Source organism: Rhincodon typus, chromosome 31 (genome assembly GCF_021869965.1).
Source record: "Rhincodon typus isolate 14 chromosome 31, sRhiTyp1.1, whole genome shotgun sequence".
In the NCBI taxonomy this organism is placed as follows: Eukaryota; Metazoa; Chordata; class Chondrichthyes; order Orectolobiformes; family Rhincodontidae; genus Rhincodon; species Rhincodon typus.
In genome coordinates this window covers 2,588,931-2,614,821 of record NC_063362.1, presented here as the reverse complement: position 1 = coordinate 2,614,821, position 25,891 = coordinate 2,588,931, and the positions used below count along the sequence as shown (strand labels likewise).

The 25,891-nt window shown below is 40.1% G+C and overlaps 1 protein-coding gene across 1 annotated transcript in view; it reads right to left on the bottom strand.

The window, feature by feature from the left end:
* Positions 1-287: 287 nt before the first annotated feature.
* Positions 288-25,891, bottom strand: part of cfap74 (cilia and flagella associated protein 74) — a 170,049-nt gene continuing 144,445 nt past the window's right edge. The window contains exons 30-39 of the mRNA XM_048615184.1: positions 23,958-24,067; positions 21,100-21,155; positions 18,951-19,070; positions 13,630-13,782; positions 12,355-12,484; positions 11,709-11,863; positions 8,132-8,252; positions 5,170-5,297; positions 1,773-1,907; positions 288-620 (exon numbers count right to left, since the gene is read on the bottom strand). Of these exons, the coding sequence (XP_048471141.1) occupies positions 504-620; positions 1,773-1,907; positions 5,170-5,297; positions 8,132-8,252; positions 11,709-11,863; positions 12,355-12,484; positions 13,630-13,782; positions 18,951-19,070; positions 21,100-21,155; positions 23,958-24,067 (1,225 nt within the window). The 3' untranslated portion in view covers positions 288-503. The remainder of the gene's footprint in view (positions 621-1,772; positions 1,908-5,169; positions 5,298-8,131; positions 8,253-11,708; positions 11,864-12,354; positions 12,485-13,629; positions 13,783-18,950; positions 19,071-21,099; positions 21,156-23,957; positions 24,068-25,891) is intronic.

Sequence of the window (25,891 nt, the reverse complement as noted above, 5' to 3'; positions counted from 1 at the left end):
TTGTCCAGCCAACTGAGCTAAACAAACCCCAAATAGGTATACAAATAACTTGGTCACAAATGCACATATGAAGTTGAAGTTAACAATGTTCTTTGTATACAAGTCAGATGCTGGATAAGGCAGCAGTCAATGAAGAAGAACAATAGAATGAAAGTGTAATGGACCACGTAATGGACGTTTACATTAGCAATATATAAAGACAAAAAAATCTTTGGAGTCTTTTGTAAGAATGAGCAGTTTACAGTAATTTAGAAAGTGCAAATATGAAAATTCAAAACATGAAGAACAAATATAAATATTTTATTTAGATTTGAAAAGCTTTACTTATAGAGGCTTCTTTCCATGGCAGAATGTAATTGGTAGAAATTGTAGATGAGTAAATAAAATTAATATTAGTTAGATTTAAAAACTTTTAAAAAGTTAAACATATGAATTTAAAAATCTTCGCCTTTTCTGCAACATATAAGCATCCTATGTTATAAGAAGTCTTCTCAGTAATTTCCTCAGTCATTCAACTTCATCTTGTGTTCATGAACCACTGCTGTTAAAATGATTTGGTAATTTTCTGTGATGTCTCCTTTGATAGACATTTTAACTGTAGCTGAGATTGTTTGAAGTGGCTTGAAAACAAAATTAAAACATTCTATTTAAATACCTGTTTAACTGTTCAATCTATTTAACTCAAACATACTAGTTTTAGCTTAAAATGTTACAATATTCCAGCATTCTATTAATGAAACATCATTTAGAAATAATACATGTATGACATTAATTGAGCCACAGAAACATTGAAATACCCCAAGAAAATTATACTTCCACAATATAGCTTTCTTAGGCTTTAAAAAAAAGTTTTGATAAAGTTCCATGCAGGGCAGAACATGGAATTAAATAAGAATTTGGTTAAAGAGTCATACAGCATGGAAACAGGCCCTTCGGCCCAACTCATCTATGCTGACCAGATTCTCTAAACTGTATTTGGCCCATATCCCTCTAAATTGTTCCCATCCATGTACCTGTTCAAATGTCCTTTAAATGTTATAAATGTTTCTGCCTCTATCATGTCCTCTACAGCATATATGCGCCACCCTCGGTGTGAAAAAGTTGCCCCTCAGGTCCCTATTGTACCTTTCCCCTCTCATCTTAAACCTACGCCTGGTAGTTTTGGACTCCCCTCCCCGGGATAAAGACCTTGGCTCTTCACCTTAACCAAAACCTTAAGGAATGCTAATTGATAGGAAGTGTTGAGGATCAATGGTTGGACTCCTGCTGATTTTAACCTGAAAAAGTAAGCTGGATGATAAAATCTACTGCAAACAAAAATTTGCAAACTGTGCTGAAATAAGCAAAATGGTACAGTCAGGGACCCTGACTATAACAACAGATTGTTAAACGTAGGCTTAAAACAGTAGAAGGATCTAATTCATATATTTTTTTAAAAAATTAAACAACGTTTTAAAAACTGCACTGAAAGAGGCCATTCAATCTGTGTCAGCCATGAAAGAACTCTTCATCTAATTCCACTTCTCAGCCCTCATTCTGTAGATCTATAGTATACACTTGAAATACCTGAATCAGAGGAAGTGTACATATTGATAAAGCTGCATTTCCTGGTTTCTATTTGTTATTTTCTACTCCATCGAACTTCTTACCACAAGTTTCATCTTCAAAAGTAAACTTGGGTCTAAGTTATACAAAGTAATGAATTCATTTCCCAATAATTAAATTGCACAGCCGGGATTAGTGTTATCAGGTTTCACAATATAATAACATACATCGTGTCCACTAGGTGGAGTCCAGCTAACAGTGACAACCTTCACGGTCCCAGCTTCCACCGTGGCTTTGACTGGATCAATGACGAACCCTTTCGCATGAAGGGCCTGTGGACTGTCGATGGTGAACTCCACATTCTACAAGAAAAATGACACCATCCTGTTGTAGTTTTGAAGAACATTACAGAAAACCCTTCTATCAGCTGGACTATAAAGTCGAATTTGAACAATACTAACTTTCTGGTACTAATCAGTTCTTGTGAACTATATGGCTGGAAATATGTTTATTTAATTACATTGAATATAATTGTAATTTTGAATTTGTTCATGCTACTATATGATCTTCTTACAACTCTATTTCATGATGAAGATTTACAGTACTCTATAAACTAGTTTGGAATGGGAGAAAACACAAAACTCAGCCTTGATGTTTTTGGCCCAGAGACTTTATTAAATATTGGCTTGTATCTCTTTAACATTGTTATAAAAATACTTTGACATCTCAAATAAACTTGATACACTTGCAATTGGTCTGAATCCTCTTTCCTTATTCCAGTAAGCTTTGCATATTATTTTTCTTCTGGTCTCTGTTTATATTATAATTTTGCTGCAGGATGTTACTTGCCAGACCATAAGAACTGAAGATGTGTGCTCCAGAACGAGCCATGGCCCGAACCAAGTTGTTTGAGTACAGCTACAACACAAGCATCTACCCAGTAAAATGGAAAGTTGTCTAGGTATGTCCTGTCCACAAAAAGGCAGGACAAATTCATTCCTGCCAATTATTGCCCCATTAGGCTACTTTCAATTATACAATACAATATAATACCCTTTCATTGTCATGTGTACTCCATTGTCCGAGTACAGTGAAAAGCTTTTACAATGTCTGCCTTCTTATGGCAACATCTTAGGTACAAGCACCCAGGTACAATTCTTGGATACAGCAGAGGAATAGAAGTAGTTGCTTAATTACAGAATTGAAATTGAGTTAAAAATAGGAAAATATTGAGGGGTTAACAATACAGTGTTCTAAGGTGAGTTCGAAGGTAAGGGTTGTCCCCTCAGACCAGTCTCCATCCAGGACTTGCTGCCTGCGTGCTGCTCTGCAGCTTCTTCCCCAGACTGCTCCGGGCTCACTGCTCACGGTGTTCTGGTGCTCACGGGGTGTGCCTGCAGGCCCCAGAGCACAAAGCTACGCTGCCCATGCTGGTTCCACCGTGGGACTCAGCCCGTACCCGCTCCGGAACTCCACTCTCCAGGGGAGTGGGAAGGGGTGAGGTGGGGGGAGGGAGGGGGGAGGGGTTGGTAAGCGAAGACAGGAAAAATCACAAGAGGAGAGAAAAAAATGGGAAAGGAAGGTAAAGGGACTGGTGAGCAGAAGAGCTCTGACTGGAGCATCCTACTCTGCCACCATCTTGAATAGAAATTATCAGCAAAGTGATGGAAAGAACCATTGACAATGCTAGCAAGTGGCACTCACTCAACAATAATCTGCTCACTGGCAATCAGCTTAAATTCAGTCAGAGCCATTTAGCTTTTGGCCTGATTACAACCATGGACAAAACTAGCTGAAATCCAGAGGTGAGGGGATAATGGCTGTCCTTCACACCATGGTAGTAATTAACTGAGTATGGCATTAAGCAACGCGAGGAAAAGTGGGTCAACGCTAACTAGTATTTTCAAATAAACCTGTTGGACTATAACCTGGTGTAGTGTGATTTTTGACCTTGTCCACCCTAGTCCAACACCGGCACCTCCACATCAGGAAAACTGGAGTCAATAGTAATCAGGGAGAAAATGCTTAGCTGGCTGGAGGAATGACTATGGTTGTTAGAAGTCAATCATCTGAGTCCCAGGACATTACTGCACGAGTTCCTCAGGGTAATCCCCAAGGTCTAACCATTCTCAGCTGCTTCATCAATGACCTCTCCTCCATCATTTGGCCAGCAGTGGGCATGTCTGCTGATGGCTGCAAAATATTTAACACCATTCACGACTCTTCAGGTACTGAATGAAGCAGCACGATTGGACAACACGCAAGTTAAATGGTAAGTAACATTCACATCAGACAAATACCTAACTATGACCATCTCCAAAATTAAATAATCTAATCATCACCCCTTTCTGTTCAATGGCGTTACCATCACCAAATTCCCTACATCAACATCTTAGAGGGTACCAATGAACAGAAATTGAACTGGAATAGTCATGTAATTACTGTGACTGCAAGACCAGGTCAGAGGTTACAAATCCTGTGGTAACTAGCTCACAACTTCATTTCATAATGCCTGTCAACCTTCCACAAGGTACAAGTCAGGAGTGTGTTGGAATACTGCTCACTTGGCTGGATAAGCATAGCTCCAAAAATACTCAAGAAGCTCAACAGGATAAAGCTTGATTGATACCCTAACTGCCAAGTTCCACATTCTCTCCCTTCACCACTAATGCACAGTGGCAGCAGTGTGTACTGTCTACAAGATGTACTGTAGAATTTACCACGGTTCCTTTGATAGCACCTTCCAAACCTATGACCCCTAAGGACAAGGGGAACAGATGCATGGAAGCCCCAACACTTGAAAATTCCCTTCCAAGATATACTTGGAAATATATCCCTCTTCCTTCGTTGTTTTTCTCTCAAAAGGTCAACAGAGTCTGGAATTCTCTTCCCCAGAAAGCAGTAGAAGCTGGGTTATTGAATATCGTCAAGGCTGAGTTAGACAAATCTGTGATTGACAAGCGTGTCAAGGAATTATCATAGAAGACAGGAAAGTGGAATTAAAGCTATGATCAGATCATGATCTTATTGAATAGTGGAGTGTGCTTGAGAGGATGAAAAACCTACTCCTGCTCCTTCTCCTTATATTCTTATGGTTACCAAGAGGGTAATTGGGAGTTTGGAACCCACTGTCTGAAATGACATCACAAGCAGAAAGCCACATTTATAAAGCTCTTGGAAATGCACTTGAGGTACTGAAACATAAAAGGCAATGGACAAGAGCTGCAAGCTGTTGAGATGAGACTTGTTAGACCTTTTCTGGCCAGCAAAAATATGATGGACCAAATGGTTCTTCTGTGCCCTAAGTCTTTCAATGCAAGTTAAAGCCCAAATATGCTGTGGAGAGTTTAATCTATTTTAACAGCACAAATACAGCCATTTCTTGAACTTCGCGAGGAGGCTGATAGGGAAATTCTTCTTTTTGAAGTTAATTGTTCAAAGATCATGATAATTCATAACTCCTGGAGTATTTCTCCCTCACTTCAATTAAACATAAATTAATAAGCAGTACAGGTATTAAATTCACAACCATTTTTCAACTAATTCTGGGACCAATGCAACCTTATTTAACTCTTTAAAGTAAATGTTACACATCTGCAATTCAGAGGAACGTAAATCTGTTACCTTTCTAGCATTAGCTTGGGTTGATCGGATACATCCCACCTGGAATTCTCTCAAAGCTGTTGTCAATTTGTTGTCAAACTTAGTGCTCTTTAGAGTCAGCTGTATAGACTTCAATACCCGAGGAATATCTGCAGGCAACAATGAGAGAAAATCATTGTTACGCACTCCACAAGTAGACTTCTCCAGGTATATTCCTATAGCCATCCCAGTTCAACCAGGAGTTAAAAACTGCAGCCAGTTGATGAAAGTGACACATTTAGAATGAAATATTTTGTCTGTCATGTGCCATGGGAAATACATACATTTCCATTGCTTCTAATATGATGTATGTAATGAAGAGGTCTTCTTTGTCTTTGGCGTCCAGATATTCCAGCAGCCCAGCAGGCGGTCTCATTCAGGAGTGGTGGTCTTGGCCTGGCTTGGCAACTTTCTTCAGCGGAGGCTTCTGGCCAAGTATCCAGCAGCCCAGTGTAGCGGTCTCATCCCGGGCTGCGTTTTCAGGGTATTCCATTGTTCCTGAAACAGCTTTCCCCGAGCCCAGGAGCCATTAACTGAACTGTGATGAACTTTGTCTTAATTTTACAAATTTTATTATTTTGTATGACGTCTGTCATTGATGTAGGCACCGTGGTAGGGTGACATATAAAACTTTTCACTGTAGTATTTTTCATTTAAAAGTAAAAGTGACAATAAATTTTGATTTATTTTATTCTACCAGATCTTGCTTGGGGTCGTACTGTGCAATACCTTAGAAGATTATAGCTGGTTCTTCACTTCCCTGAAAGCTGTGGTAATTCATAACTCCTGGAGTATTTCTCCCTCACTTCAATTTTACACACATGAATAAATGGTGCAGGTATTAAATTCACAACCATTGTTCAGCTAATTCTGGGACCAATGCATCCTTATTTAACTCTTTAATGTAAATGTTACACATCTGCAATTCAGAGGAACATAAATCTGTTACCTTTCAACCATTTCCAAGGCTGACCCTTTAAGAAGTTGATGAAAAGGTGCCAGGATAGAGGCCAGGTTATGTATGAACTTTCCATAATAGCTCACCAACCCAAGGAAAGACCCAAGCTCTGGGACAGATGTGGGAGTGTCACCCTCACTTTATCTTCCAACAGGTGTAACCCAGTCTTATTGACTTGTACCCCAAATAGGTCACTTGGAGTGCCTGCAACACAGATTTTTCCCTCCTGAGGCATACACTCACCTGGAGGAATGTTGAAGGACTATGTCCAAGCTCTCTAAGTGCTCCTTATCAGTCTTCCCTGTTATTAGCACATCATCTAGATAAATGGCGAGCTGGGGATAGACCTTGTAAAATGTTCTCCATTGTCTACTGAAAAATTACACAGGCTGATGATACCCCAGATGGCAGTCTTGTCTATTGGTACAAACCGTTATGGGTATTAATTGTAGTATATGCCGGGGAATTCTCAGTGAACTGCCAATGCAAGTAACATGGCTCATGTCTGCCTTTGTGAAGGACAGCGCCCCCTGCTAGTTTTGTGTATAAATCCTCTATGTGGGGGATTGGGTATTTATTCAGCTGTGAAACGCAGTTTACCGTTTGTTTAAAACCCCACAAAGGTGAACCGACCTGTCAGGCTTCACAATTGGTACGACCAGTGCTGCCCACTCTGCAAACTGGACTGTTTTGATGATTTCTTCACTTTCCAGCCTTTTGATTTCTGCCTCTACTTTTGCCCGTAAGGCAAATGGCACTGGGCAGGCCTTGCAGAATTGTGGGATTGCTTCCTTGTCAACATACAAGGTGGCCTTGGCCCCTTTGATAGTCCCTAGACATTCCTGAAAAACTTCCAGGTGTTTAGTTAATATTTCACTCAGGCAGCCATTCTTCTAAAATTGAAAAATGTTGAGCCAGTCTAGGTGAATCTTTCACAACCAGTTTTATCCCATTAAGCTTCAGCCTGAGCCTTATATTACAGTCAGTGGTACCTGAACCAGCTGCTTCTCATAAGAGACCAGAATCAAAGTTGTTCCCTTAATCTGTAAAGGTTCCACAGTATAGGTTCTCAGTCTGGCTGATGTCTTGCACAAACTTAAGGGTTGGAGTCCAGAGTGAATTTTGTTAAAAACTGTTTCTGTGGTCACTGAAACGGCCAGGGCTGTATTGACTTCCATTAGATGGTGACCATTTAACCAGACATTTATGTTGACTGGTTCTGATTTGAATGTTGCTAAACAATTTAACTGTTCTAAGCCAGATATAGGTGGATTTTCCACGGTGTGCACTCTCTTAGATACCGGCCTATGATTCTCTTACTCATCTAGGCCTAGTGGGTCTCTTTTGCTGTCTCAAGTCCGCATATCAGCAGCAACTACAATGGCTTGCTGGCCTGTATCCTGAAAAAAATATTAACTGTTTGGCTGAGGCTCGGCTTTGTTTTGGGGTTTTGCCATGGGCAAACCAAGATACCCTCTGTTCAGGATACGTGGAAATCCTTGACACTGATCCAGCACCCTCGGAGACAGCTCTCAGAATGAAAAGAACCTCTGACACTCCTGTTTATATCTGTCAGCCAGGGCTCCCTGATTGGACCAGATTAACAGCCCCAATTGGGAACTCATATTCTATGAGGTTCACCTGGATGACTTCGTTACAGTCACTGCAGAGGATTCTAGAACTAGGGGTTATAGTCTGAGAATTAGGGCCAGGCTGTTCAGGAGAGATGTTAGGAAGCACCTCTACACACAAAGGGTGATAGATGTTTGGAACTCTCTTCCACAAAATGGCAGTAGATGTTAGATCAGTTGTTCATTTTAAATCTGAGTTAGATCATTTTTTGTTAAGCAAAAGTATTAAGGGATATGGGCCAAAGACAGATTTATGGAGTTAGGCCACAGATCAGCTTTGATCTCAATGATTTGTGGAACTGGCTCGAGGGACCAAATGGCCTATTCCTGTTCCACTATTTAGGTACATATATACCTGATACATCATAACTTGGTAGGATGGTTAAAGATTCAACTGGAACATCTATTGGGTCTCCTCCTTCAACAAACATCAAATGTTCTCTTGCAGCTCCTTTCAACTGGATCGTATGAGCAACCTGCAAAAAGATTAATTATTTGACAATAATCTGTCTATCAACTTCCTTTATAAACACAGAAGGAGAAATGCTGCTGTGGCTTTGAGCAGTTTATAAACTGATTTACTCAGTCACCGGGCCACACTGTAAGTGAAAAGGCCATCACCTTCAATTGGAGCTCTGTGCTTTCAAATGCCTTGTGATAAAGGGGTCTTTGTCAGGATGGCAGCCAGTGACTAGTGGAGTTCCACAGGGAGTGAGTGTTGGGAGCACAACTATTCATGTTATACATTGAAGATCAGGATGAAGGAACTGAGGTCATTGTTGCTAAGTTTGCAGGTGACTCAAAGATAGGTGGAGAAGCAGGTGGTGTTGAGGAAGTGGGGAGGCTGCAGAAGGACTTGAACAGGCTAAGAGAGTGGGCAAAGAAGTGGCAGATGGAATACAGTGTGGGAAAGTATGAGGTTATGCATTTTGTTTGGAAAAACAGAGGTGTAAACTATTTATTAAATGGGAGAAGGTTTCCGAAATCTGAAGCAACAAAGGGACTTATGTTTGACATGCAGGTTCAGTTGGCAGTTAGGAAGAGAAATGCAATGTTAGCATTCATGTTGAGAGGGCTAGAATACAAGAGCAGGGATGTAATGCTGATTCTGCATAAGGCTTTAGTCAGACTGCATTTGGAATATTGTGAGCAGTTTTGGCTCCTGAACCTAAAGTAGGACGTGCTGGCCTTGGAGGGGGTCCAGAGAAGGTTCACGAGAATGATCCCAGGAATAAAGGGCTTGTCATACGAGGAGCGGTTGAGGACTCTAGGTCTACACTTGATGGAGTTTAGAAGGAGGATTGGGGATCTGATTGAAACTTACAGAGTACTGAGAGGATTGGAGACAGTGGACATGGAGAAGATGTTTCCACTAGTAGGACATGAGGGCACAGTATCAGAGTGAAGGGATGACTCTTTAGAACTAAGTTGAGGACGATTTTCTTCAGCCAGAGTGTGCTGAAAAGTGTGGAACTCATTGCCGCAGAAAGCCGTGGAGGCCAAGTCATTACGAGCAATTAAGATAGAGATAGATATGTCCTTGATTAATCAGGGAATCAAAGGTTACGGGTGGAAGGCAGGAGAATAGGTTGAGAAACATGTCAGCCATGATCGAATGGCACAGCAGACTCTACGAGCTGAAAGGCCTAATTCTGCTCCTATATGGTCTTAAGGTATTATTATTCAGTTTCACAGCAAACCTTAAGCATCTTTAACAAAGCATGCCATGATGAGGAGACCTTTGGTTTCTTTGCGCCCTTACTTTAGAATTTCAGATTGGCTTTATTAGTAATTTCCCACTCATTCTATTTCAGGAGTCTTGCTACCTAAGTAGCTTTTTGATAAAAAAAAACAAAAGAACTGCGGATGCTGTAAATCAGGAACAAAAACAAAGTTGCTGGAAAAGCTCAGCAGGTCTGACAGCATCTGTGAAGGAGAAAACAGAGTTAACGTTTCGGGTCCAGTGACCCTTCCTCAGAACTGATAGTGGCTGGGAAAACATCAGTTTATATGCAGAAAATAGGGAGGTGGGTGGGGTAGGGAGTAAACGATAGGATAGAGCCCAAAAAGAGAGAAAGACAGTTGGACAGACAAAGGAGTTGCTAACGATCAGGCTCGGAGAGTGAATAGTTGTTAATAGGGACTGTTAGTGACTAACAACAGGGGGTGTGTAATGGCAGGCTGTGTGGTAACAAAGCCTGGTGTGTGGGGTGGGGGGCTGGGACATGGGAGAGTTTAGGCCCTAAAATTATTGAACTCAATATTGAATCCGAAGGGCTGTAGGGTCCCCAAGCGGAAAATCAGGTGTTGTTCCTCCAGCTTGCATTGGGCTTCACTGGAACACTGTAGCAAGCCAGAGACAGAGATGTTGGCCAGGGAGCAGGGTGGTGCATTGAAGTGGCAGGCAACGGGTAGTTCAGGGTCTTTTTTGCGAGTAGACCGTAGATGTTTTGCAAAGCGGTCACCAAGTCTACGCTTTGTTTCCCCAATGTAGAGGAGACCACATTGGTGAGCAGCGAATGCAGTAGACTAGATTCTGGGAAGTGCAGGTGAAGTGTTGCTTCACCTGGAAGGTATGTTTGGGCCCTTGGATACTGAGGAGGGAGGAGGCAAATTCCAAACACTCTATCATATTTGAGTCTGTGCTGGAGACTTTAATAATCTATCCTGAGTTCTCCTTTCCCATCATTTTTTTTCATATTTTTCCACACAGTGGAATCTACGCCTACAGATGTTAGCTTGCTGCTTTGTTCCACACTGGGGGAAGTTTTACCCTCCCCCTGCAACTTTCTAGTTTAAAGTCCCGTTGACAAGCCTATTTACCCTTTATGCCAAAACACAGGTCCCAGCTCAGTTCAGGTAGAGACCATCCCAATGGTACAGATCCCTCCTGTTCCACTACTGATGCCAGTGCCCCATCGAAAGGAACCCCTCTTTCCCACACCATTCTTTTAGCTACGTGTTTATTTCCCTTACTCTCGTGTCTCGATACCAATTTGCACGTAGCTCAGACAGTATGAAATGTATGGCTTGGTTCCTCTCTCAAGCCGTGAAACACCCAAACAAACTAATCAAGCTAGGGCCAAATTGTTTTTAAATCCAGGATGTATTTTTGCCAGAGATAACAAGGTGTAGAGCTGGATGAACACAGCAGGCCAAGCAGCATCAGAGGAGCAGGAAGGCTGGTGTTTCGGGCCGAGACCCTTCTTCAGAAAAAAAAAATTTTGCCATTCTGATAAGCAGCACAATAGAAACCTTTCATTGACATGTCTGCTTTGAGAATTTGTATTGTTTCCAAGACAAGATGGCAGTTCCTTTTATATTGTTCATGGGATGTGACTGTTACTGGCTAGGTCAGCATTTATTGCCCATCCCAAATTGCCCAAACTCAACCACATTGCTGTGGGTCCAGAGTCACGTGTATGTCAGATGTAAGAATTTCCTTCCCTAAAGGACATTAGTGAACCAGGTGAGTTTTTATGGTAACCAGCAGTGATTACAATTAGGCTAGCTTTTTAATTCCAGTTTTTTTTGTTACTGTATTCAAATTTCAACATAAATCATGGTGGGATTTGAAACCTTGTTCCCAGAGCTGGGTGCTGGATTGCTCACCCAGTGATATTACCATAATGCCATCAACTCCCCTTATGCTACACAATAATGTTACGTAAGCTTTATAACAAGCAATGTTGGTTGTTAAATTCATTTCAATCTATTGGAGTGTGGGGTGTCAGAAATGAACGTGGTTCTGTCCACATCGTTTCCTAGCACACATTAATCAACAACAAACAAAGTCCCAGGGGATCCTCGGTCAATGTTTCCACGATAGAAACAAGATCTATGTAACCGAGTGCAATAATGCAACTACAGATACTGTAAAGGTCATTGTAAACAGAAAACCTTTCTGGAGATAGGAGGTGCTGTCCAGTTACCTTGTCAAACAGCTCCACTTGCATGCCATCTGAGTAGTACAGACTTTCATGATCAGGACTGAAAGTGACTTCAAATTCTTGACTCTGCATTGGGCCTACGGACCCTTTAATAGGAGAGACACTGAAGACACTTTGATCCCCATAATTTTGAGTACCTGGCAGAATGTAAAAAAAAAAATGCATTAAAAATGTTGCATTTTATTTATATTTGGTTACTTTTATTCTTGATCTCTTCCCAAAATCTCAATTGTTTCACTGGGAATCCTGAATAGCTTTTAAATATTACTCAACTTCATAAAACAGCCAGCAGGAGCTGACCAAATCATGACAAAGAAGGCGCTATAATAATAGGCAATGTTTTCCATTTCTCACATGACTTCTGACTGTTATCCAGCAATGCAATGCTGCCAGGAATCTACATATCTAGGCATTGGGTGAGCACATAAAAAAGGGGAACTCAGGTAAGGTAATACATGGAACCAGGTGCTTATGTAGCTCTAACTCGCCAATGCATTTCTGACTTCAGGAGAGAAAGTCAGTGAAAATGCAGTAAAATTGGTTGAATTGAACCACTTGAATTGTCTGGCTATAAAATTGCTGTATTGAAAATGGCTTCAAATAATTAAGAGAATCAGAACTTACTTACCCACTAATGAACCAGATGTTTGATCAGGTGCCAAGAATTCTGGCAGCACCTGTTGTTCTCTGTGCTTGCTGTAAGACAGGCTGTCCAGCTTCACACTAAACATGACATTAAGGATTGTAGCATTTTCCAGCTGTCAAAGTGATGTATTAATAAAGTTCAGCTAAATTGAAAACAATGGATTTACAGACAGAAATAGTGGGATTTACAGACAGCATTTCCAACCCAAATCAGCATGTGAATTTTTTTTTGTATTTTGCAATGAATGGACCGCAGATGGATTTCAATCATTTGTCTTCAGGTAGTTTTAATGCCTTAGTTGTACCGCGAAATTATATAATGCACCCAGATGTACTTAGGTTAGTCAACCTTTTTGGGCAGTCTTTTTCAGAAAGGCCAATTTGGTTAATTTATGTTAAATCAGTAAGCTTTTTTGAGAATAAATTTGTACTCGTAACAGAATTCAATAATGAACGACAGCAAAAGGAAGAACTTCTGTCTCTTTGACACTTCATAATGTGATGGATTAAATGTTCAAACTAACATCAGAATTTAACAATTTAGAGGGAATACAAATTCTTTAAATTAATCCTAACATTTCATATTATAATTACTCTAACTTTGCTGCAATTTGTAAAGAAAACAGAACTGATAAAGTTCATGACGGAGAAACTTATGTATTATTTGGGTTGTGGCCATGGTTAAATGAGTTATATACGGAAAACTGGTTATGTGCAACAGCAAAAATGATTTGATTTGCAGTAAAATATATGATTAGCATTGAATACAAAAAATGAGTTTGTGAATTTCAATTTATATTGAACCAACAAAATATAGTTATTATCATATTTTAATTTGCAGACTTTGCTGTGCAAGTAATAATGTATTTCTGAAACTTTATTTATAAAAGGTACAGTTGACGTATAGAGATTATTTAATGAGTAGCTGAATCAGACTACCAAGGTACCATATTTGGCACTCAGTCTGCGCTCTGCTCGCTGATGTTAACTGCCTTTAGGGAGTTGCAATTATTCTTTTTGACATGGGTTAGGGAGGGAGAAATCAGTCAGATTACCTGTATATGATCATTATCTTTAGAGAGCCTTGCTTGAAGTGCAGGTTTATAGACGTAAGAAGAGGGATGAATTGGGCTTAACTGTTATTCATTGTCAAGCATCATAGAACCATATACCAACAAAAATTAACATCTTCAAGAAAAAAGAGAAAGGGAAAATCTGGTGAGTGAAGATGGAAGTAAGTAGCTTTGGTGTCAGTTACCTGAAATGTCACTGTTCTGCTTTGATTTGCAAGAACATATCCCACATCCAATACATTTTCTACAGAACATGTCACTGATGGGTCTATACCACATCCAGTCAGGATTAGAGAAAGCTTTCCTTTAACACTGCAGATTTCCAAAGGTTCGTAGTACTGTGAAAAGATGATAGATCATCTCAAATTGGGATTTCAGTAAATACAGGTAATTCACTCTCCAACTTTACACGGGGATTTGTTAAACACTATATTACAATGAAAAGATATTCCTAACACAGTTGTTACATTAAAAATGGGTGGGTAGTCATGATAAATAACATCTAAGAAAGGAGCTATGCAAGTTATACTCTGCTTATAAACATTGGTTATAACGTATACTTCTATTTCCCTTATATTTCTATACCCTGTTGACAGAGTATTAGAATATAAAAATATAAGAATCTGAGAAATTGGAGTAGACCATTTAGTTGTCAGGACTGCTCTATCAATCGATATAATCATGACTCATCTGATTATTGTCTCAACCTCACATTTCTATCTGTTACCCATTCACTCTGACTCCCTTGTAGATCAAAGCACTGCTAGCTTAGCCTTGAAAATATGTTCAATGGTGTGATCTCCACTGCTCTTTGAGGAAGAGAATTCTGAAGATTAATTCATTGGCTCATAGACATTTACAGTACAGGAGAAGGCTATTCAACCATCATGACTGCACTAGTCAAAGAACATCTGATCGCATTAATATCATTTTCCAGCTCTTGGCACATTGCCTGGAGGCTATGGCAATGCAAGTGAATATCTATATACTGCTCAAATTTTATGAAAGTTTCTTTCAACTACCTTTGCAGGCAGTGAGTTCCGGATTCCCAGCACCTTCTGAGTGAAACAAAATCTCAATTCTCTTCTTACCCTTTTACCTCTTACCTTTAATCAACGTCCCCTGATTATTGAACCCTCTACTATTGGAAAAAAATGTATCTTCTATCCCCTCATAATCTTAGACACCTCCATCAGGTTCCTTCTCAACCTTTACTGTTCCAAGTAACCAACCACAGCGTATCCAATGTTTTCTTATAGCTCAGATCCTCCAGCACAAGCAGCATCTTGGTAAATCTCCTCTTTACCCTGTCTATGCAATTATTCTTTCCTGTCATGTGGTAACTGGAATCCCATGCAATATTCCAGGTGTGGTCTAAACAGCATTTTATACTATTCACTAACTGCTGTGATGAGCCACTAAAATTATCCTGTACTTTATCAAGTTCTCTCCTCTGTCTCTGTTTATGATAGAACATCATTAAGTTACTGTTTGAAACTTACATTCTTAACATGCTTATTCACAAATTATGAAGTTGTATCATTCCTATATATTATTAGTAAGGATCTTCTAGTTTATTTCCTTCAACTTTATCTTTGTAAAATACTTCGGTAGTTTCATCTATCTCATGCTTGCTGGCTTGTCTAACACCCTTTACTTGACTATTTCAATCCACTTCAGCACCATCTTCACTTAACTCTGGTTTTAAATATCAAGCAGCTGATTGGACTTGTTAGATTTTCATAACTTCAAAAATAACTGACTGTAACACCATTTCTTCAACATACTTGAAGATACTACAAACTTAAAAATGTTTAGAAGTGGATATAGCTTTTAAGATAACTAACAATATATCATGTGACTTTAGCAATATCACCTCTAAACAGTCTTGAAAATCAATCAAACACTTAATTAAAATATGGACAATCAAAGCCATATGTGAAATTCACAAGTTCTTTTGTTAAGGGAGACTGTCGACAAAGTGAGTTGATCATGTCTCTGTCGACTTGCCTTTCTGCTTCACCCTGAGCCAGCCAGACACTGAAACTCAATTAGTGACAAAAAAACTGCAGATGCTGGAATCCAAGGTAGACAAACAGGAGGCTGAAAGAACACAGCAGGCCAGGCAGCAGCTAGAGGAAAGGAGCAGTCAATGTTTCGGGTATTACCCTTCTTCAGGACTCAATGTCTTTTCATGAAAGGTAACAAAAGATGTGAGTTGAATAGGATCACTAAATTACAAAGATCCTGGCTGTCACAAAATTCTAAAAGTGTGAAAGACTACAACAAATGTTATGCAAATGTCTGAGGCAACCACCCTTTCAGGCAGTGAGCTGCAGGCTACCTGTCCTGCTCAAGGAGTTATGGGTATGCACACTAAAGTCCCTCTGATCCTCAGTACTTCCCAGGGTCATAACATTCATAGTGTAATGCCTTGCCTGTTATCTGCATCAACTGCATTATCTAACACTTTTCCAGGTTGAACTCCATAATGTCTCAGAGATGGAATTCCTCCTTTTAAATGGGAGGTCCTTATTCTGAAACAGTACCATAATTCTGTTCTTTTTGTCTCCCACAACATGCTCTCTCACCTATCTTTGTACCTTCAGCACATTTGGCTATATGACAAAGGCAATGGGTGAAATTTTCTGTCGCTCAAAGCCCTATTCACTTGCACACAGTTAAAACCAAGCCCAACGTGTTCTGAGAAGAAATTGTTCAGTGTTCAAGAATATGAAAAGCTTTCTTTTTCAGGATATTACAGTTATAATTAAGGTGTTCTTCCTAAGTGCCCTGTTGTCTGTCTTATTACACAATAGCTATCCATTGCAGAGTAATTAGAAAGGTACTGCTCTCGGGGTAAATTTCTAGTTGTTGTGGCTAGTGACACGAGGGTGGAACATTGGGTGGATGTGTTTGTGTAGGGTCTCTACTCTCCGTTAGGTAAACGGAATTCTTGAAAAGCTTTTTCTGGTTTGTCTAAATCTCCTCTTACACAAAATATTAGCCTTGGTTTTAACACACTAATACTCAACAATGAGATGGAAATAACCAGATGCATGAGTTTTTCTTCAGGAATGAAATCTGTGTATTCTCATTGTTATAAAATGGTTATAAAGTAGCCAGGTACATAATGCTAGGCTGACAGGAAACCAGAATCATAAAATCTGTGCAATGCAGAAACAGTCCATTCAGCCTGCATTGACTCTCTGATGTGCATCCCACCCAGAACCAGCCCCAACCCCATCCCTGTAACTTCACATTTCCCATGGCTAATTCACCTAGCCTGCACATCCCTGGATACTAGAGGACAATTGAGCATGACCAATCCCTCCAACCTCACCTTTGGACTGTGGGAGAAAAACAGAGCACTCGGACAAAACCCACGCAGACATGGGGAGAACATGTAAACTGCACATAGCCAGTCACCCAAGATTGGAATCAAATCCGGGTTCCTGGTGCTGTGAGGCAGTAGTGTTAACCACTGAGCCATCATGCTTTTAAAGAAGTCCCACTATATTTTTATTTGGAGCTGATCTAAAATTCGGGCTTGTGACTTTAAACTGAATTTTCCAATGATTTTTTGAATGGAAGATTTTTTGTTTTAACTACTGCCTGAATTAATTATCTGGATATGTGAATTGCTCTTCATGTATTTTGTGAAGCAGGAAACAGCAGGATGAAAGGAGGAATTAATTGCGTGCAATGGACAGGAAATATCCACCTCACAAAACCAGGGCTTCGATGACTTAAATGATCATTCTTTGAGGGACTACTGGAGGTGATACAAAGAAAGAACCAAAAACTTCATAAAATTTATACATTTGTGAAACCAGAGAGAATGAGAATGCAACATCCAATACTGGATAAATTCTGCTGGGCTGCTGCTAGCCAAAGTCTCTCCCTGGCCCCCTGGCCCTTTTCTTCAGGCTTCTGCTTTGCCATCCTGCTTATCAACTGCAGACCAACTACATGTGAAAGCTGGTCAGAATTCATCAGATCAGAAATCATATGACACCAGGTGATAGACCAACAGGTTTAATTGAAAACACAAGCTATTGGAGCATCACTCCTCCTTCAGGTGTTAGTGACTAATTAGTGTCAGGTAGGTGACTAACACCTGAAGGAGGAGGAGTGAGGCTCTGAAAGCTTGTGTTTTCATATGAACCTGTTGGACTATAAGCTGGTGTAATGTGATTTTGACCTTGTACACCTCAGTCCAATACCGGCACCTCCACATCATGGCTAGAATTCATCAGGCAAGCAGCAGCAGGGTTTCTGAATGCCACCCTGAATTAATTGCTCCCATTCAAATCAAACCTGCAGGTGGACTTCTGGCAGGTTCAGACCAATGTGCTGAGGAATCACTCTGCCTATTGCTGCCCCTTTTCGGCATCATTCTTCAACCCAAGAATTCACCAGCAGTAAACAAAAAGCATTTGCTTCACCCAAGTGCTCTTGAACTGTGTGAAAATGCTTTATATTTCCCACTGTGTGGGTGGAATTTAATGTCTCCCCATTCAGAGAATTTGGAACTGGGGAAGCATTTAATCAAGTGAGCATACGGATTGGAGGGGGGGATGGGAATCTCACTACCTTCCTTCTTCCATCTGATCAGTGCTGGTCGGGAAGGTCTGTGGGCGCTTTCCTATCTAGATGCCAATTGAGACCCTTACATGAGCAAATAATACCCTCTACAGTCTCATCCCACTGCACTGATATTTATCCAAAGAGAAGCAGGGAAATGGCCACCAGGAAACTACATAGGGAGCAAGGGCATTCAGGGGCTGATTGAGGAACTTGTATTGGCAAGTGGAGAGGTCTGCCACTGAAGAAAACACTCCCTATCTTCCCTACAACTCCCACCCACAGGATCCGATACAATTCCTATCCCAGCTGAAATAGCTGCACAGAGGCCGGTACACCATCACCAAGTTACAATTTACTTACACGTTCACAGTACACTAGCTGTGACCAGCCAGCTTGGTTAGTCCCTGAAGTGAGGAGACTCCTGAATCTAAGGTTTATATCTGTTAACAATCCCAATCAAGGATCTCATAGTCAATGAGATCTACCTGGTTACAATCACTACACAATCCTTACTCACTCTTCCACTGGGGTCTCCCACTGACTGTGGGCATAGGAATGCCAGTGGTCACCATTGCCAGGATGCTGATGGACAATGGAGAGATCCCAGTCTCTGGCTGGGGGGCAGTGTTTACAGTCTGGGGGACATTAATCTTGTAAAGCCAATGATTATGACAGGCCTTCCCCATTGGAGAAAATATGGGCTCTCACAATGCCCAGTATGCATGCATGCGTTTTCACAAACAGTATGTAATGTGGGTGGCAAATTTCAATGGGAGTGGTACTGCAGTAAATATCAGCACCATGTCCTGTTACTGTTATTGTGAAATGAAAACAAATGTGAAACAGAAAGATTACAGTTCCTTGTTTTGTACATTGGACATAGTATGAATAAGTTAAAGAAAATAAACTATGTTACCATTTTGCTCTTTGCTGGTGTGAAGGAAAAAATGAGATTGTGAGTTGCTCCTGGCTGTAGGGATCGAAGAGAATTCAACAATTCAAAGGGTCCACATGGATCCAGAACAGATGATTTCAGCTGTAACATTGTTAGTCAAGGATTCACTTGGATAAGACTACAGAAAATTAAGGCCTACAGTTAAATGAATCTGATAGCATTTCATTTGCTCATTATGCTGAAATCATTAAGATAAATAATATCAAGGATGAGATACTGATTAATAAATCCTTTAAACCATTCAGGAGAAATTTCTCTACCCAGAATGAGTAGAATGTGGAACTTGCAAATGAAGTAGTTGAGATGAACGATTATATATAGCTTTAAGGAGAAGCTCAACAAACACACACCAAGGGAGAAATGAATCGAATAATGTATGGGATAACAAGGTGTAGAGCTGGATGAACACAGCAGATGAACACTTCAGAAGAAGGGTCCAGGCCCGAAACGTCAGCCTTCCTGCTCCTCTGATGCTGCTTGGCCTGCTGCGTTCATCCAGCTCTACACCTTGTTATCTCAGATTCTCCAGCATCTGCAGTTCCTACTATCCCAGAATAATGTATGGATAAGGTTAGATGATGTTGGGTAGGGCGAGGCTCATGTGGAACATAGGAATCAAAGCTAAATGACCTGTTTATGTGCTGTGAATGCTATGCAATTTAATAAATCATCATACTCTTATTTTAAACTCTACCCTTTCAGTTCTGCATTGTGCGATATACTATTATCGAAGCAAAAAGACTGGTTGTTCTACACTCAGTATCGTTTGGTCTCTGTGGAGAAGCAGCTTGGCAATACCTCGGTGCTAGTGGTACAGCAATAACTTCAATAAATTAGTAATGCAGAGGGCCAGGCTAATGCTGCTGGTGGAATTTACATTTAATTTGTAAAATATGTTTTTTTTTTAAAAACTAATCTCCACAATGGTCTCCAGGAAATCATTGTTTTTGGTTGTAAAAACCCATCTTGTTCACAAATGCCCTTTAGGGAGTACTGTGTGCAGTATGAATTGAAATCTTTCATCCTTACCTGGTCTGGCCTACATGTGACTCCAGACACACAGCAATGTGGTTGACTCTTAACTGCCCTCTGAAAGAGCTTAGCAACCACTCAGTTCAAGGGGCAATTAAGGATAAGTAACAATTTTCGACTTGTCAACAATGCCCACATCCCAGGGAAAAATGAAGAGAAAACACATATTGGACTTTTTAAATCTACATTCCAGTGCTCCACAGAGTAAAATATCAATCTGTGAAGAAACCTAATCAAAACTGCAACTTAATGTACAACTTGAAGTAAGAATGAAATTTAGCAACCCATTGTAAACTTGCAAGACTCCTACGATCCCTACATGACGGATGTCCTGTGAGAATATTTATGGGAAATAGTAAGTGAAAAATGTCTATTTGACTTGGGAGTAGAGAATAAGATGAGAGAGAGAGTTTTACAGATTCATCCCGGAGTTTGCTTTATTGTTGGAAAAACCCATCTGGGTCACTAACGTCCTTTAGGGAAGGAAACTGCCATCTTTACCTGGTCTGGCCTATACGTGGTTCCAGAACTACAGCAATGTGGTTGACTCTTATGTGCCCTCTGGGCAATTAGAGATGGGCAATAAATACTGGCCTGGTCAGCGATGCCTTCATTCCATGAATGAACCTATTTTACTAATCAACCTGTTCAGAGTCTCTCAGTCGAGGGGTAGGGACACTACCACTGCACCAGAGGGCCCCTGAGTCTGCTTAGCTTCCGAGACCAGGTGTTTTCAGACTAGTATCGCTGTAGGTATCCCATGAATGAATAAAAAAAGGGTGATGTTTTCCAGCTGGGCAGGCCAATGGCTGCTACCAAGGGAACTCATACTCAATGCTCTCCACACAGAGATTAATTAGTGAGTCTTGTAGAGGTTAACGTACCTGTGGATATTCATTAAATAAAATATTGACAGATACTGGTATATTTTTTCAATTGGACAATTGCATAGACCACAAGAGATTAAACAAAAGGATAAATGAAAACAGTATAAACTCAGCCTGCACACAAGGGCACCTTTCACAAACTTCTTGGAGGTGATGAAGGAATCCAGTATGACTATAACACAGAAGGATACATTCAGGTGGTATTCAGAAATATTCTGAATCTCAATTCTTTTAAGCACTCTCTGTTCTGCAATAATAATATGAAAGTAAATTGTATTAATGTAAAGCGTGTAACAAATCCTTAAGGAAAACTGGCCCTTAGAAAAAGCTTCAACATCAGACATAGAACATAGAACAGTACAGCACAGGAACAGGCCCTTTGGCCCATCAGGTCTGTGCCAACGTTGATGCCATTCTAAACTAATTCAATCTGCCTACACACGGTTCGTACCCCTCTATTCCCTGCCTGTCCATGTGTCTGTCTAAATGCCTCTTAAACGTTGCTATCAGGTCTGCTTCTAACAACTCCCCTGGCAGCACATTCAGGCACCACCCTCTATGTAAAAAACTTTCTCCCTCTAACTGTAAATCTATTGTCCCTAGTATCTGACATTTCCACTCTGGGAAAAAGACTCCGACAATCCAATTTTATCCATAATCCCTTAAAATTTTGTATTTCTGTCGGGTCGCCCCTAGCCATTTATGCTCTAGTGAAAACAATCCAAGTTTGTCCAATCTCTTCTTATAGCTAATAAACTTTTGCCAGGGAGCTGTAACAAAGAGCAAGAAGCTGGAGGAAATGACCACCTGTAATGAAACACCTACTGAAGTTGTGTACAACACAACTGTGGGGCTGGCAAACTGAAAACCTGATTAAGATATTGAAGAAGGGTCCAGACCCGAAACGTCAGCTTTCCTGCTCCTCTATGTTGCCTGGCCTGCTGTGTTCATCCAGCTCTACACCTTGTTAACTAAGATATTGAAGCATTTGTTCAAGAAACTCTTTAATAAGAATTCTATATTTTGAATCTTTCCTCCCTCCAAGGAGGTGCTAGCTGAAGCAAAGTCTGATAGATGTTGGTCAACTTCTGAATTTCAGCCTCTTTTCAAGGTTATTTCATTGTATGAAACACTAATGTTGTAAGTTGTGTCAATTGACTGTATTTTTCAAATCAACTGGTTTAGTGGGTTATGACACACCTCCATGACCATGGTAGGAATTGTACCTGAACCTTCTGACCCAGTGGTATGGACACTGCCTCTGTGCCAGAAGACCCTTCAGATGGTCCATTCAAATCAAACAGCACGAGAAAACCTAATCACTGTTACAGGTTTCCAAAGGGAACTGGAAAAAGACATTAAATATTTGGTGCTGGCTGACCATCTTCCCATTCCAAAAATTCATTCTACTCAAAACGAGTGAGATGGATTAATCTTGGCTCCAGTTGTGATCAACAGCAACTGATAATTAGGGAAAGATTATGAGAATCCAATTCCAATGGGGTCTTGTGGAGCAGTTGTAGTGTCTCAACTCTTGAGCTAGCAGATTTGGGTTCAAGAAGTGTGCAGTCACATCTCTGAACAGGTTGATTAGAAGATATGAAGGAAAACTCATTCCTGAAAACAAAGGAAAATAACCCATTTCCACTCATACAGTAGAATATCGCAGCAGGACCACGCAGGGTCCATAACCCAGAGGTCAATGGATTGAAACCATCATCTGCTCACATTCTCAATGGTACCTGAAAGCAGTTTTTGCTGCTTTAAAAAGGGGCTCTTGTGGTGCTTTGGTAGTGTCCCTACCCCTGAGCCAAGAGATCTGGGTTCAAGTCACATCTGCTCCAATGGTGTGTCAGAACATCTGTTTATTAGGTGGATTAGAGAGTATATAAAAAAAAATCCACTTTTACCCACCTTTGGTGTCAGTGCACTGCTCTTAACGGGCTCTGCATGTAAATTGGTTATTAATTTGTGGTGGATAACAGGTGAAAAGTTACAAGGGTAAGTTGGTGGTGGGGAGGTGATGGCCTAGTGATATTATCACTGGACTGTTAATTCAAAGACCCAGGTAATGTTCTGGGGACCCAGGTTCAAACCTCACCATAGCAGATGGTGGAACTTGAATACAATAAAAATCTGGAATTGGGAGTCTAATATGACCATGAAACCATTATCAATTGTCAGGAAAAACCCATCTAGTTCACTAATGTACTTTAGGGAAGGAAACTGTCATCCTTACCTGGTCTGGCCTATATGTGACTCCAGATCTGCCCAATGTGGTTGACACTTGACTGACCTCCGTAACTATGGATGGACAATAAATGCTGGCCTAGCCAGCGACACCTACGGCCATTGCGCTGCCTTTGATGAGCTTTGTATGCAGATTGGTAATTAATTCAAAAACACAAGTGATAGAGGTGGTTAAAAAATGTCCAGTGCTGTGTAAAAGCATCTCTGGATACGAGAAAATGAACCCAGTTTCCAGTTCAGAGGCATGTAATAGCATCTCTGAACACAGAAAAAGAAACAGCTTCTAGTGCCCTTTTCTTAAGGCTGTACTGCCTCTTGTGGATAGTGCTTGTGAACTGGTATTTTAATTAGTGGTATAGATGAATGTGTGCTGGTTTAATTAAAAAAGAACCAGTTTCCACCTGAGAGGTTGGTCTGTAGATGGGAAAGTATGCTGCACTTGTGTGTGCTGTGGAAGGCAGACTGGGTCATGCACCTTCCTTTGTCAGCTGAATGTTTACCAGATTAACAGGAAGCATTAGAATTGAACACTCCCAATGAAATCCATCATAAATTCTGCAAGTCAACCAAAACTATAATCAAAAACAGAAATTGCAGGAGAAACTCAGTAATTTGTGGGGAGAAAACAGAGTTAATGTTTTGAGTTACCAGACTAAAAATTGTAACTCTGTTTCTCTCCCCACAGATGCTGACAGATCTGCTGAGTTTCTCCAGCAATTTCTGCTTTTGTTCTCTAGCATCTGCAGTTCTTTGTTTTATTACAAAGCTATAATCAGTTAGTTAAATAATTTTTTCTCACCTACTGCAATTGCTCCAAAGTCCACCATATTCTGTTTGTTACCAGAAATGAGTACTATTGGTGGGGCAACTATAGGGCAATTCACCTTTAGATATAGGGTGTTATGGATGCTGCAAATACGTAAAGTATCAATGATTATTTCCACAGTAGGCATCAATACGAGTATAGCTTTAAAACACAAAATGAGTAAAAACAAAAGGAAAATTTTCAATTTCTTGCCCGTGCAAAAATTCATTATTTAGGATCAGGCACTAGTTGTGTAAGAACTACCTAGGTTTCATGTTTACATTGAAAATCTACTTCATTGTTCATCCCTCAACAATAACATGCCCTTTAAACAAGCTATTATTTCAAATATCAATGGATAAGGTTTATTTAACACAATTGATAAATCATATACGGCTTTAAAGTATACTTGTGTAACTGCTGCTGTTCTATTGTTCACCTGTCAATGCTGCATTTCTATATTGATTTTAGGTAAAGTGCATAGTAAATATTGAACTCCCTTTTCAATTTTGACACCACCTGTAAATTGATAACACATATCCTAAGGTGTATTGGTGCAAAAAGATATATTTTATTAAAGCTTTACATTTTCATTGATAAAGACTTGATTGAGTCCACTTGCCAACCAATCTCACACAATATAAAATGTTTCCCTATACAATGGTACTCTTGCAACAGTCCTGATGAATACAAGATGAAAAGCTTTCAACAAAAGTGTTTTCTTAACCAACAATACTCAAGTTATTGTTATGATGATAATATTGGATAAGTCACATGCCAGAATGAAATCTGGCTTGATAGATCATATACTTAATCCATACATTACTTATATGAGGCAACAGATGCTCTCTAACAATGGAACATAAGTTTATTATACTTCAAAAAAAAGTCATGCATATGTGAGAATGAGAAAGATCCTAACAACAAATAGCAAGACAAAGTTTCAACTTGTTCCACAACACTATCCTTTTACAGATTCTCAACTGCAGAGAAATTTCACTTCTATCTCAACAATAAGTTTTTACTTAGCTGACTCCTCATCTTTTTATTCCTTTGGATTGAAGAGACAGTTTTCTCATTCCTTTCTGAGTCCACTGGCATGAATCTTTCATAATTCTGAGGGTCTAAACTTGAAAACTTCTTTCCCAAGCTCTCCTGGCTTAGAAGCTCCATAAACAGGATACTGGTTCCCACAAAATAAAACTTGACTCTCTGCTGGGACAAACTGCTCTCCCTTCTGAACTAAACTCCTGGTTCCTCTGAACTGAGACCTTGAAACTTTTTTCTAAAGTCAAAAACTATCCTTATGGCTTTTTAGTCTGTTGTAAACTCAGCAAGTTAAACATTCCATCTATTAACACTACAGGGGATCTTCCAGATATTTGACTGCAGTCAAATGCTTTCTTGGAGTGGATGCACTTAGGTCATTGTTCCAGCTAATTTTCTGAACTGAGCCTGTGGCATTTATTACCACAGGAAGTAGCTGATGCCAAAACATTGAACGTATTCAAGAGGCGGCTAGATATAGCACTTGGTATGAATGGGATCAAAGGTTATGGGGAGAAAGCAGGATTAGGCTAGTGAGTTGGATGATCAACCATGATTATGATCCATGGCAGAGCAGGCTCGAAGGGCCGAATGGCCTCCTCCTGCCCTTATCTTCCATGTTTTTATGTTTCTATGAACTGGTTAAAAATGATTAACTCTACAGAACTGATCAACACCTATCTGTCTTTATTGAAATCCAAATTCCAAAGTATAATACTATATTATACACCTTCCATTACATTTTGTATTACCAAACAACTGATCCATTTTATGGCACAAACAAGACCAGTTAACTCTGCTTCATGATGTTGATATGATCTTATCCCTTGCTATGGTGTGAAATAAAAACAAATAGTGCTGGAGAAACTCAGCAGTTCTGA